The following is a 14,434-nucleotide window of genomic DNA, read 5'->3' as shown; positions in this document are numbered from 1 at the left end:
TGGTTCAAAAGGAATCATGTTTATTAAAAAATACTAAACGAATATATTTGCTTCTAATTACCCATTAATATTTGTAATATTATTATTGGAAATTAACAAATAAAACCTTAATCATTGGAAGCCGATTGTGAAATTAACTCTCTAAACTTAAATTTTATGCTATATAATTAAACTTTATTTAAAAAAGAAAATTTATTTCTCTTCTTTTTTTTTTTTTTTTTAGAGAATTTATTTTCATATTTTCAAAATATGATATATTTTAAGTTTTCAAAAACATGTGTGAGTTCTAATAATTTTAATAAGTACCTATTGAATCCTAAGCTTTAATTTTTAAGTTTATAATTTCTTGATTCTCTTTGATCCCTTTCATTTAAATAAATTTATGGGTAATTTTATTTTAGCGATAATCATGAACTCTCCAATTAATATAAATTACCTAAACACATATCAATGTTTTTTGTGTGGAAGAGTACATATTTCGTTTTTTTATAAAAAATTTAAATGTTTTATCTAATGTTGATAATTCAATCTTAGAGTTCAGAGAAAGAAAATCTAACTGCAAGAGAAATGTAGTTAAAAACTAGGATATATGGGATTATATGAAAAATTTCTAATCGGTAATTTAAAATCTTTTTCAATCGGTACGACGATCAAATTTCCCCTGAAGCAGCTTCCGCCAGTTAAATAGGTTAAGTACGGTGTAAGTGATATCTTTGAGAATCTTCTCCAACTAGGCACCCATCTAAGCGTTGGCTGGTTGCATAGATTTCTATCACGAAGATAAGAACCGTAAATGCGTCTCAGGAATTTTATTTCAAATTATAGGAAATTCTTTTCATCAGATTTCAAAAACTTGCCTTATAAGTGTTTAATATAGTCTTGGAAAATAGATATCAATCATCAATCAATCAGGAAAGATATCAATATATATTTATAATGTTTAGGTATAATTAAAAAAAAAAAATACTATTTATTAAATAAATCAAAATTCGTATCCATTTCTGACTCAACACTTTATTTTTCACCAGTCCAACGTTTCGGCCATTCTAGCCATATTCAAGGACATCTAAATATTTAACAGCTTATATTATATCTTCATTTTTAACACCTACAACAACGACATTATTCACTATATAATATAACATACCTTCAATACAATTAATTGTTGATAATCTTATAGAGGAAAATTAAATGTTTATGATTTTAAATTTTAAATAAATAGGTAACTAGACTTAAGCTTAGTTAGCTTATTAATAATAAATATGACTCTCTAATAATTGATTGTTTGAATAGGCTTTTAACTTATAATAAAGAAAATGACCTGGGCAGAATAGCCTGCAAAAGAAACTTTAAATTAATGTGAGGAAGAAATTGTATTGAAGGTATGTTATATTATATAGTGAATGATGTTGTTGTAAGTGTTAAAAATGAAGATATAATATAAGCTGTTAAATATTTAGATGTCCTTAAAGATGGCTAGAATGGCCGAAACGTTGGACTGGTGAAAAATAAAGTGTTGTGACAGAAATGGATACGAATTTTTGATTTATTTAATAAATAATTACCTTGTCTCAAGAAATTGAAATAATATAATTTAAAAAAATGCTACTTTAATCAAATTTTCCTCCGATGCATAGAGTATGCTATGCCTTGGACTTCCTAAGACTTCTTATCGTGTACATTCTCTTCTAGTGCCCACGTTCCTTACTAATTGTTCAAGTGCAGCTGACCTTATCACTGTTGTAAGATACTTTCGCGATAATCTGTTTCTGCTCTTCCTTGACTGTTACTTTCTACCTCAAGTATATCCAGAGATTGGAGGAATCTTCCTTCCGCTATTTTAGGGTCAAAGACCCTTAGTATTACGTAACGAAGTTGGACCCATTTCGACTTCCTTAGTTGGAGGACCTATTCGGAGCTAAATATTTTTGAGTTTCAGTTATTTTTTTATCCGATCTCTGCAGAGTAGAAGCAACTTCTTTTCCTAAGGAAGTCAGTAATCATAAGTCTTGATCTTCAAGTATAATTCGCCTTCTCCGCTAGCTCTCTTAACTCAAACGGTGAAAATAGTTGCACCTGTAATTAAAATTTCTAGTCTGACTGCCTAATGACTGTTTATGCGAGTCCGGTTTGAAATGCGGACAGGTTGAAGTTACCTCTATATTTTTCCTCCCTTATTTGGTATTCGAGGATTAGTCTCAAGGAGCAATTAAGGAATGGAACGTCAGTAGAAGATGTCTAGTGCTGTTAATTAACACTTATATTATTAGATATATCTGTAAGAAATAGGAAAACATTATACCCAAGATATAAGTATTAAAAAGTTTCTTGAAAAAAAAAAAATGGAACATGTACTTCCATTAGAAATAAAAATGGTTATTAACCAATAACATCTTCACAAATGAAAATTTTTTTAAACCTAGTAATTAATTCACTCACCTCCAGAGTCAACTTGACCACTTTTTTCCTCAAATAACGGATTAAATACGCCAAGTAAATTAACACTCGTTTCCATAGTTACAAACTTTTTATAGTTAGTACATTACATTGATTAATTTGTATTTATTTATCGGTTTATTAAAAATAATTAAAATGGTTTCTGGAGGTCAATATATACATTTTTGTTCCTATTTCCGCTTTGAAAAAATTTGTCACTAAATATTTTTAAAATATTATAATACATTCCTAACTTATTTGTATTTTAAATTTGACAGCTATAAATGGTAATTTATTCCTGTTCCCTTATCTCTATTCAAGGTCACTATTTTAAATACTCAATGTTTGGTAACAACTTCCTTTCGCATTACAAATTATGTTTGTTTTCTTCGCTATTCCTTCTACTTCTTCCTCCGAATAATTAACTTGATCATCTTAATAATTTACTATTCAAGAATGAATAAAATCCAGTAATTTATTATTGCGGATAATACATTTTTTTTTTCTCTTGGACAGTAACCATATGCTGGAGGAGTTTATTTAAAATGTATTCATACTGCATGCGAAACCGCAAACTGTATGTGCGAATTAGTTATTCACATAACAGATAAATGCACGCAATGAAGAGATATATACAGATAATACATTTATTTTATAATTATATTAGAAATGTTTGGTTTTTACATAGTTCTTAAGATGAGACGCGAAATACCCCGGAATTTAATAAAAAACATTTTAGGTCACAAATTACAATTTAAGTTAATTTATTTTGTACATTATTTGTTTCCTTTTTTTTTTATGTTTCTGTTATCTTTTCTTTTCATAGTTTTAGTATAGTGCTATAACACTTTAACATAAACATAAAAAAAAAAAAAGTATAAAATACATTAACTAAAATGATGCAATTAGAAGATGTGGTTAGAGAAGGTAACTAATTATTTAATACAATAGATAATAAGAATTAAAACTATATGGATAATAAAAAAATAATATAAATACAGTGCATATGTGGAAATTAACTATTGAACTAGAATAAAACGTAATTAAATTAATTGTTATTATATAAGAGGTACAATCGATGATCACATTCAAATGTATGCATTAAATTATATATTATATATCATATATATCAAGTATATATTTTTTATTTGAAGGCCATTGTAGTTTTTTACAATTTTTAAAAGTGTAGGTTATATGATAAAATAAGTTATTTTCTGTGCCTAATAATGTGATGACTGCTTTTTAAATTAGAATATCATTGTTTCTGAAGATATGGTTAAATAAAAACTTTTATGCTTGTATTGCATTGGTAAACGTTTTCAGGTTATCATTTAAATATTATCTTAAACTACGACTTTAATAATTATTATAAAAAAGTTAAATATTTAAGTTATTTTGTAATAATATGGAATAAAAATATAAAAAATCCTCGATTTCAAATATTTATAACACCGTCTTACAAGGGCATAGGAATACATAAATTTATATTCTTTCCTTGTCAACATTTTAATTTCCTAATTATTTTAATAAAGTATAATTATATTAATTATCCAATGTGAGTTATAATTAATTATTCTGAGAAATCTAAGAGGTGCTGTGAGTCTATACTGACGCCATTAAGACCTTGGCCACTCCCTGAAGGTTAAACCAAGTCCTTCTTCCAGAGTACGTTATTTGCTTTATCCTTATCCTAAGTTAAAGGTCATGTTCAGGATGAATTTAAATATTTTGTTTATGATTAAAGTATTATCTAAATTAGCAATGTAAAAGATAGTGATAGAGTTGGATAAGATGAATCGAGGGACTGCCTCCTTGAAATTAAGTGTGAATTTTCAAAATAAGAAGAAGAAAAAATAAGTCCTTTTGTAGGATCTGATCCTTCGAAATAGGGGAGAAAAAAATTTTTAACTCATTAAAAAACAAATAAATACTGTAAAAAATAATGATTTTTATAAAATAATTCGTTAGTTTATTTAATTATACCCTACATGTCATTCTTTAGTCATAATTTCAACAAAAATCACGAGATTCATTTCATAACTTGAAGAGATGAAAACTTAAAAATCCAGATTTCCTTCTTTTACCAACAAATAAGGATCTCTCTGTATAAAGGTTATAAATCCATTTTTTTAAATTAATGGTCTTTGAAAACTAATTTTTTTTTTAATTTTTAAAAAACATTTATTTTAAAATTCAAATTTCCCTTTCTCAAACCGGTACTACAGATCAACATTTTCCATAAAAAAATAGCGTATCTATTTAAATTGCCTTAAGATAAAAAACTCCTCAAATACATCATATTTTTTGTCATGTACAATGTATGTTTACTTATAAAAAATTGTTCATGGGTAAATTCTTAATCAGTAATAAACTTGTCTGCATTGCTCTGTAATAAAATTAAAAATTATCAAGAAAAACAATTCTTTATTAAAAGTTCCATGAATTATTAATCCTTCTGAATGAAGTAATACGCAATTCTTATCATATTATTGCTCTTTACAATATATCTTAAACAAAAATTGGAAATTTTTTAATGGGATATAGTAGGGATCAGGGACTTATACTGATTATAGATGTAATTAGTTTTTATGTCCGCTCTTAAGAATAAAATTAGGTGTACTGTGAATGAGCCATTTAGTGCAATAGTGGTGTAAGTCAAATATGGAGTTCTGTGATATTAAAAATTTCAGCAGAATTTTTATTAAGCTTTTAATAAAGAATAACAGTTTTTTCTAATATTATTACTAGTTACAAGGAAATACATCTATTAAAAAAAAATTAAGTCAATTAATAATTGATTAAATTTTCATTTTTTATGAAATTAAATTTTTATAAGAGCAGAATGACGACTTACGCCACTTTTGCTCCCAACGGCTCAAATATACTAATTGGCTTGAAGTAGCTAGCATTTGCCAAAGCCTATACTTCGATGCTAGCAACTCATCAACGGTGTATTGTCACGGCGCTTTCTTCCAAACGCTCACGACGAGACGAGAAACCTGACGGAAGGTCTGTCAGTAATTCATCCTAAAGAAGGACTAATGATTCCTGTAGCTAGAAAGTCAATATTGTCTCTTCTCTGCATCAATCAATTTATGTAACTGTGCAACTAAGGCAAGTGACGCAGGAACAGACAATGTGTAGCTGTTGACTCCATATGGAGCCGTCTATGAGATCTGATGAAAAGGATTTTAGAAATTTATCGTGTCTCTGAATTAACACTTTTTAGTGAGTGATTAGTTGATGATCGCGTTTGTGATTTCCTGGTAGAAATGACGTGAAAGTTCAGCATTTACAGAGAAAGGGCTACAGCTGTAATGTCGGAAACATGATTTTTTTTTAATCAGATTTTTAAAAAATGCAACTTTTTATTTTATATACTTTTTATGAAATCAAAAAATAAAGTAAGAATTACGTGGAAACTTAATAGCAATTTATAAAACATATTAAAAGTTACGTAGAAACGTAATATCAACTTATAAAATATAATTTTATTATATAATAAATTGAAAATGATCATTAAATATTATATTATTTTTATTATTCGTATTTTAATTGTTCACTTATCCTAAGATTTATGTATTTGTATATTTATATAAACACACACACACACACATATGTACATATAGTACAAGGAAATGATCTCTTAGGTAGTCTAGTGTTTTTGGTAGTTTTGAAGATATAGACTAGAATGAAAAATTAATTTTTTTTACGTTTTGAAACAGCCGCCATTTTTATTGCTCCTACTTATACTTGGCAGGCTCATCAGTTTTGACTAGTAATTATACATAGTTTTCATTAAAGTAATCAAAAATTGGAGTGAAGTAACGGCCTTGTTTCCTTCTCGGCTCTTGTACCAATCTATCTACACTCAAAACAAGAGAGAAACATAAATTTCCATTGACTAGATGGGGTGTGACACCTACTCTAAAGCCCACTCAGCCACACCTCTTAACTTTTTTCCTGTCCATTTGTATGGTGTGAAGTCATAGGTGGATAGATTTTAAATGTAATGAATATTTTTATTATAATAATTAAATGATTAATAAATTTTATTAACTATATTGAACATAGAATTTCTACTAGAAAGTAAGTAGAAAAAATAATGAAAGAATTTGATTTGAATATAAAAATCCTTTTGTTTTTCGCAAAATTGTAGGTTGAACGTAAAATGATATTGAACATTATGATTCCTATCTATTTTAAAGAACACTGATAAGCCGCCGTGGTTCAAGCTTCTTCTGACCTTTCGTGTTATCTCCTCTGGTTATCTCGCATTATATGGAAATGTGCGATATTAATATCGTATATTATGAAAAATACTCGGTAACTATTCATAATTATAGACATGAAATAGAGCATATATTTTTTTTATTTATTGATAACTAATTACAATTATACTGAAATAAAAATAAATAAATAACTGAAAATGTACATAAAAATAAATAAAATCTTTCTAAATATTAACATTCTGAAGGATAAAGAAAATAAACATCATCAAACTATGTAAATGAAAAAAAAAAATTTTTTTTTTTTAATTATTTAATGTAATTTACAACTGTACAAAATAATACAATAGGTAAATATGTAGTATGTTTCATATACACTTGAAAATCTTGGGAAGGAACCACCCATTGGTGGAACTTCAAACATTAATTTAAATTAGAAGGTCCCGTGGTCATCTTCATTCAGACGCCTCGGAGGATTATCAGGGATTGTTAAGGATGAAAGATTACGAATTAATGGGTTAGGATGGTTAAGGAGTTTGGAATGAAAAGACGCATATCTGTTTTGGGTCAAATCTGCAACGAATGGATTGTTAAGGTCTTTGTGAATGAGTTTATTTGTGACGTAATAATGAGCATCAGGGATTTTACGTAGGATTTTGGATTGTAACGATTGGATGCGGGAAGAATTTGATGGTTTGGTGGAGCCCCAGAGCTCAATTCCACATGTCCAAATTGGTCTGATTATTGTAGTGTATACTAATTTTTTGTAGTGAATGGGAAGTTTAGAGCGTTTGTCAAGTAAGTGTTGTAGCAATCGGAATCTACGAGCAGTTTCTTGTCGTTTCAGTCTTGTGTGTGGATTCCAAGTAACTTAAATGAAAAAATAAATAAATAAAATAATGACCAGTCATATTTATACTCTTATATACAATATTTACAATATCGACGTGAGGATCCCTGAGCCCACTCTATCCCCCACATATAAGAGGTAGAGCTGCTCTTAGAGATCTTAGCATAGCAATTGGAGGCAAAGCGTATAAATAACTACAAAATGTTCGATTTAAAAAGAATTTTCAGGAACATAAAAAAATTCTTCGATTTGTTCTAATTTTTTTTTTTAATTATTCATAATAATAATTTTATTGTTTTTTTTTTAGTTAAAATCGTAAATAACTTGAATCGGCTAGCTCAACCATACTTACTTTTTTCTTTTTAATTACTTTTTTTTCCCATTTAACAACGCTAAACGTTTAAGTAATTTGTTTTCAGTAAACTGTTAACAGATGTTTACATGTTTCTTTTTTTTCCTAATGAATGTCCTGATTATGTCCTAACAAGTTCCCATTATTAACATCTCCTCCGCTATGTGAAAGTGTTAATAACATTGATCAGAAGGATCTGTTGTAAGGTATAACTGTTGTTGAGGTGGGATCCAGGTGCGAAGTATTCCTTTGTGTACAGCTTTCGCCTGCTTTCCCATTGGTCAATCATGAGGTCTCTGGAATTAGAGGTGTTGTATTGGCAGACAGGTGTTCGTCTTTCATTGTTGTAATGGAGGCATGGCACTAGCCTTTAAAAAAAAATAAGATTGATAAAAAATAAATTATAAATAAAAACGATAATGTTGTTATGTTGTATGATTATGCCACTGGAAATTTTAGATAGCGTCAATATTTGCAACAAAAAAAATTAATAATTTAATATTGTAATTTTTTTTTTTTCACGAACCGGCCAATTCATTTTCATCCTCACACCTTACGCCTTCTTTCTACTTCAATATCTTTTCGTCCATTTGGACTGTTTCTCCCGCACTTCCTCAGTCTCCCTGAGTTCCTTCAGTTTCTCCCTCGTCTTTCCTTCTTTCCCACAAGAACTCCAACCTCTTTTAGTTTACCCACAAAATGTTCTCTATCCAAGTAGTCTTCATCAGTTATTTTTAGTCTACCCAGTTCCTCTTTCACTTGTTCACATATCCCCCTGTACTTTTATAGCTGCATTTATGATGAAAATTTTCTTATTTAGTTTCTCATTTTTCATGTGCTCATAAAATCTCAATCTCCTGTTCCTGATGAATCTTGTAAATAATAAATAAACTTTATTAAAATTATAAATATATTTTACTACTCCTGTAGTTATTTGAATTCAAAATAAAATAAGGATGTGATATTTCCTAGAAAATAAGCTTAAAAAGTATATTTTAAGGTACTTTTATTGTGTATTTGCTTATTAGAATCTTTCAATTAACTCTCAAACACTATGAAAGCTGAACAATAAAAGGTTATTAAATAGCGTGAATTTTTATTTATGACGTATGTACAAATTTTTAAAAATATTGTTTCAATTTTACTTTTATTAGTATCTGAATATTCTGAACTAATAGTTTTATTGTATATCACCCATTCTTAAAAATCTTAAATCTCCCTCCCCCACAATATCGTACATACAGACACAGACAGACAGAAAACGATGGACTTTTTGTAAATCTATTTCTCGTTAAAAATCTTATTTATACAATTATATTTATACATTACAGCTATATAATGAATATTTGTGATTCAGTACCCAGGGTTTTTTTATTTATTAATAATACAATGTTAGCATCTGTTTTGGCTGTACTATATGAGTTTTGTATTATACTCTGGCGGACTACAACTGCCGTGGCCTCGCCCCTTTTATTCTCCCGAACAATGGTCCCATAGTCCGCGTTCAATCAACCTCTGTTCTAGATGAAGTGACTCTATGAACTACTTTATTGATGTATTGGTTTTTATATTTATATTTTATAGTTTCACTGTTAATATAAGTTCCTTTTTTTTCCTTTGCAGGCCTGATAGACAGATGGGACGCCCTGGCCAAGGGTTCCGACGACCTTCAGATGTGTCGGTCCCTGAGGAGAGAGATCTCCGCGCTGAAGGAGGAGATACTGGAAGTATCCGATCGAACCAAACGACTCGACACCAAGCTTACTGACAGGGATCAGCTGGAGATGAGGATACAAGAAATAAAGGTAGGTTCCTTAATATTTTAATATAGAATAGTTCGTTCGAAAATTGCAAAACAATTGATTTATCTGGACGTCCCAATAAATTCTTTTTTTTTTTAAATTCTCGCTTTTTTTTTTATTGATATTTACAACTAGTATAAAAAATACAACAAGTAAATTTGATCATAATGACATAATGATAATGATATGATACAGCATGTAGAGAAACTACCCAGTAGTAGAACTCTAAAAGCATTTTACAATATAAGGTCACGAGGCCATCTTCTTTTTAGGCGCCTCGGAGGATTGCCAGGAATGGAAGAGGAAGCAAGGTTAGAAACTAGTGGGTTTGGGTGGTTAGGGAGTTTATTATGGAAGGAATGATATCGGGTTTGGGCTAGATCGGTTACATAAGGAACATTTAGGTCTTTATGAATGGTTTTATTAGAAACAAAATAAAGAGCATTGAGGATTTTGGATTGTAAAGATTGGATACGAGAGGAATTCGAAGGTTTAGTGGAGCCCCATAGCTCAATTCCGTATGTCCAGATAGGCCTTATAATAGTCATGTAGATCAGTCTTTTGTAATGGATTGGATGTTTGGACCAATAAATTTAAAAAAAATTTCCATTATTACTTTTGTACGTTGAACATGCTAGAACAGTACAATATGAATTAATCTCTAGTGATAAAACTAATAATTCAATCAACCTAATAATAAAACGATAGTAAAATAAAAACATATAAATAATAAAAATTAATAGTTTAACATGTTATGTCGTACCTGTTATCTTGATAACAGAAGGAAATATTTCTTCATTTAACACAACTTTTTCCATTCAACACCCTTTAACATGTTAAACTAAAGACCATGGGATAACGCTCATATATCCTCTAAAGATTGAATATCACCAAAATTCAAATTTGACACACTTTGCTTTTGCGTTAATCGGTTCAGTTATATTCAGACATTTACAAGTTGTTAAAAAAAACACTTTCGTTATTTTTTGATCCCTCAGATGCTCAACGTATGGAATGTATTAATAAGCTTTCTAATTAATTTCTGGAACAATTGTCAAATAAAAAACAGTCTGTCCCAAATTTTGAAGCCTTAGTGGCACGTGTTAGATATCATTCTCCAAATAAGGTTTTGAACCTTGAATCCAAATAAAGATTCACGTATGACCATCGTATACCATTCATGTCAGCAGTCATGGTAGAGAATATTTATGTATTTGATCTGCTTTAAAGATATGTACATTAACGGTTTTATTTATTTATATAGTTTTGTCCGGTTCAATAATTACTCTTTTTACTGTATATGTTATACAGTATATCAGCACTGGATAGTACTTGAACTGAACGATTATTTCCCTTCAAAGAATTATCCAGATATATTAGAATAATAAAGCAATCAGCTTATTAACAAATATGATTTTAGTCTCCATTTTTATGATTTCGTAATTTGACAGTCGGTAAGTTCTGTTTTATTATTAATTATACGTTTCAGATAAAAAAATATAATCTTGACAATTATCAACATATCATACTAAGAATTGCTATCCAGTAATTATATAATAAAACAAAATTCAAGTTTTACCGTCATTAATATCATGAAACGACACACAATTGACTAGAGAGATCTCGTATTTCTTGGCAAATCTTACAGGTAAGTCTGAAAAATAGAATTTTTGTTAATCAGTTTTTGTAGTAACTCGTATTATTACTTACAGATAATAGTTGAGAAACCCCATAATAATGTTTATTTCTGAATGCCTCCTTAAAATAAAAAACGTATTTAGAAACTTGAAGATTTTCATTATTATTATCATGCCGAATTAATAATTATATACTTATTAAATTTGAAAAAAATGAGTTATGGAATCATGTATGCAAAACCCATTAAGTCCATTAAATATTGACTTTTGGTAACAGTAGATTGAAATTATGGAGAAAGTGAAATAGTTCAAAGGTTTTTACGATTACCAGAAATTCATATATAGTCTAATGGTTTCATTTCTTATACATTAAATACATTTCATGCTTTAGTTACACATTTCGGTAATAATTTCTCTTTTTCAAAATACAGGATTCAAAAAATGCATGGATATATCTAAAAAAAAAATAAAGAAGTAATTATTTATTTTGGATAAAAAACATTTAGGAACTTGAACGATTTTTATTAGCATTTTAAAACAGTTTTTTTTATCAATATTGTTCATTGTATATTGTAGTCGATCGATATGTAGATAAAATACGTCAGTTCTTAACCATCGCTTAATAATTCATGGCATGTATAAATTCAACGCTTCGACAAGAAGCCTATTTATAGTACGTTTGTTTTGATAAATAATGACTCCTTTATATTTTGACATACACCAATATATTTTTTTAATCATGTATTTTGAAATAGTAAAATTATTACCGAAATGTGGAAGATACGTGAAATTTATTTAATGTATAAAAAACCATGAGCCCATATTCGAATTTCTGAAAGTTGTAAAAACCTTTAAACTATTCTACTTTCTACTGTTACCAAAAGACAATATTTAATGGACTAAGTTTTTGGAGACTTCAATTAGGGTCGATAAAACAAAGTTTTCTTCTTAAAATAAATCGAACAATATTATTTATTGATGTAATAAGGATTTATTAATTTATTCTACATGACTTGGAATTATATACTAATATTAACTACGCGAGCCAGGTGTCCTGCAGGGTTGTGCCCTGAGCACGTTCCCTGTCATCGTAAGTGGGCTAGGGAACAGTTAAATGCTCCTTGTCAGAGGTCAGAGCCAGTTTGTAAATATCTGTTATAACGAACTGGTCATTCAGTCCGTAGGTTGCCACTGGTTCCCTAGCACCTCCTTTGACACCTTTGAGATTTGCAATTCCTGGTGAGTTTTGAAAGGTTTTATCTCCTTTTACATTTTGGTTTTACTGTCGACCTTTTAAATAAACCTATAAACCTCGGCCTGGGTTTTTTTTTTACATGGCCTGGCTTTAGAATCGTATCTAGGAAGGACTCTCATTCGAGAAACCACAAATTCATAAATGTTATCAAAAATCTGAATTTGTTTGCACCAATATTGAGGTTATGATAAGTTTTATTTTGCTTATTCGTATGGCATAGTGCATGAGCCTGGTTTTTATTAATGATAATTAAATAATTACTTTTTATGTAAAAAAATTATCGACTTTCTATGAATTATTCACTGGTTTTAAAGCTAAAGGCTTATTCTTAGCCAGGGGAATTCAAATCCATAAGATTTCATGCTTAAAATGTATTCAAATATACAATATATCCCAGTATTAGTATATATTTCCGGGATAAGATAATTTATTTTATTTCATTTTTTTAATTTATTTTTTTACCTATTCTAATAGTAAATAAAATTTTAAAACGAAGCATTCTGTTAGCGTAAATGACCAATAACAACAAACAATTGTTAACATTGTTTGACAAATTTGTTTACAAACGATACGGCAAATCGAATAAACTTAAGGGACAAAATTGTATCAAAATTCAATTTTCCGCAAGTATTCCTTAATATATTGAAGCATCTTCACGCCAGCAATTTAATTCTCCTCGGCCGATTAATATAACTCAAATTTTGATGACAGATTATTTGCAGGTGCATTATTTTTTAGTAAATATCTTCTATATTTGCTTATTTTTGAGTAGGATTTGAATTTCATTTGTGACTTAGATCAAAATAATAGTTAGTTGTTTTTTGTGAAAATTGTTGTATGTAAAATTTTTTCTTTGATGGGCATCAGTACATGCGTTTCTGTGTTATTTATTTTCTAATATAAGGCAATCCACAGCGACGTTGATTAGAATTATTATTCCATTAAATGATTTTTAAGAATATTATTTAAAAGATTTTAGTACTTCAGTGTAATATTTTTTTTTTATTATGGATCTTATGATCTGAGGTATATAACATTTAATAATGAATTCATGTCAGTGTCTAGAAGCAATAAAGAATTATAGCATAGCACATTGCAAGATCATAAAAGAATAATATAATTCTATTTTCTCAGTAATTATTTAAATTTAATTGTTGGTGAAAGTTTTCAAACAATTATCTGAATTTCACTTTATAATTAAGTGCCATTATCGAACTGGGATTCATCACATAAAAAAGTTGAACTCATTATAAAGTAATGAACTTTAAAGAGATACTTCGAAACATTTATTGATCACAGGATCGCGAAGAAAACTATACTGTAATAAATAAACATTTTTTGATTAGTAATTGTATTTATTATTTTCTGTTATCAGGGCTCAGATTTTTTTTAATCAATAAATTATTGTTCTAAGAAATGATTTTTTAAAGAATATTATTTAAAAGTGTAATATATAGTATTTAGTTTTTTGTTTTGGTTTATTTATTATTATGCATTAAACTACAATACAATTTAACATTATAATCTAAGATAGAAAGGGATTATTGCTTGAAGCTCGACTGCTGATAAAAGCCACATAATAGATAAAACACGCTCAAGTACAAGGTCTCCGGGAATTAAAAGTTTAAAATATCTTTTCTTAATATTATTTATATTCAATTTAAATTCTTACTTTACTTTGTTTAGTGTTTTGAAATTTATTTGTTATTTGTTAATCTGAGGTTTACATCATTAGATCACTTTCGCTAGGTTAAAAATAAATGAATTGAATTACTCTATATCAGCGATAGTAGACCTTTTTGAGACGTGGGTCAAATTTAGTTTACTATTTTTTTTTTCTTACCTCGTGGGTCACTAAGTATTTGAATGAACA

The 14,434-nt window shown here is 28.6% G+C and overlaps 1 protein-coding gene across 1 annotated transcript in view; it reads left to right on the top strand.

Moving 5' to 3' along the window:
• The window catches only part of klar (klarsicht), a 94,328-nt gene that overhangs the window by 29,914 nt on the left and 49,980 nt on the right, over positions 1 to 14,434 (top strand). Inside the window, exon 13 of the mRNA XM_067047090.1 lies at positions 9,491 to 9,672. Coding sequence (XP_066903191.1) covers positions 9,491 to 9,672 — 182 coding nt within the window. The remainder of the gene's footprint in view (positions 1 to 9,490; positions 9,673 to 14,434) is intronic.

Source organism: Halyomorpha halys, unplaced genomic scaffold (assembly GCF_000696795.3).
Source record: "Halyomorpha halys isolate HHAL.00 unplaced genomic scaffold, Hhal_1.1 Scaffold252.1, whole genome shotgun sequence".
NCBI lineage: Eukaryota > Metazoa > Arthropoda > Insecta > Hemiptera > Pentatomidae > Halyomorpha > Halyomorpha halys.
The sequence above is the reverse complement of the archived record's forward strand: the minus strand, read 5'-3'. Positions and strand labels throughout refer to the sequence as shown.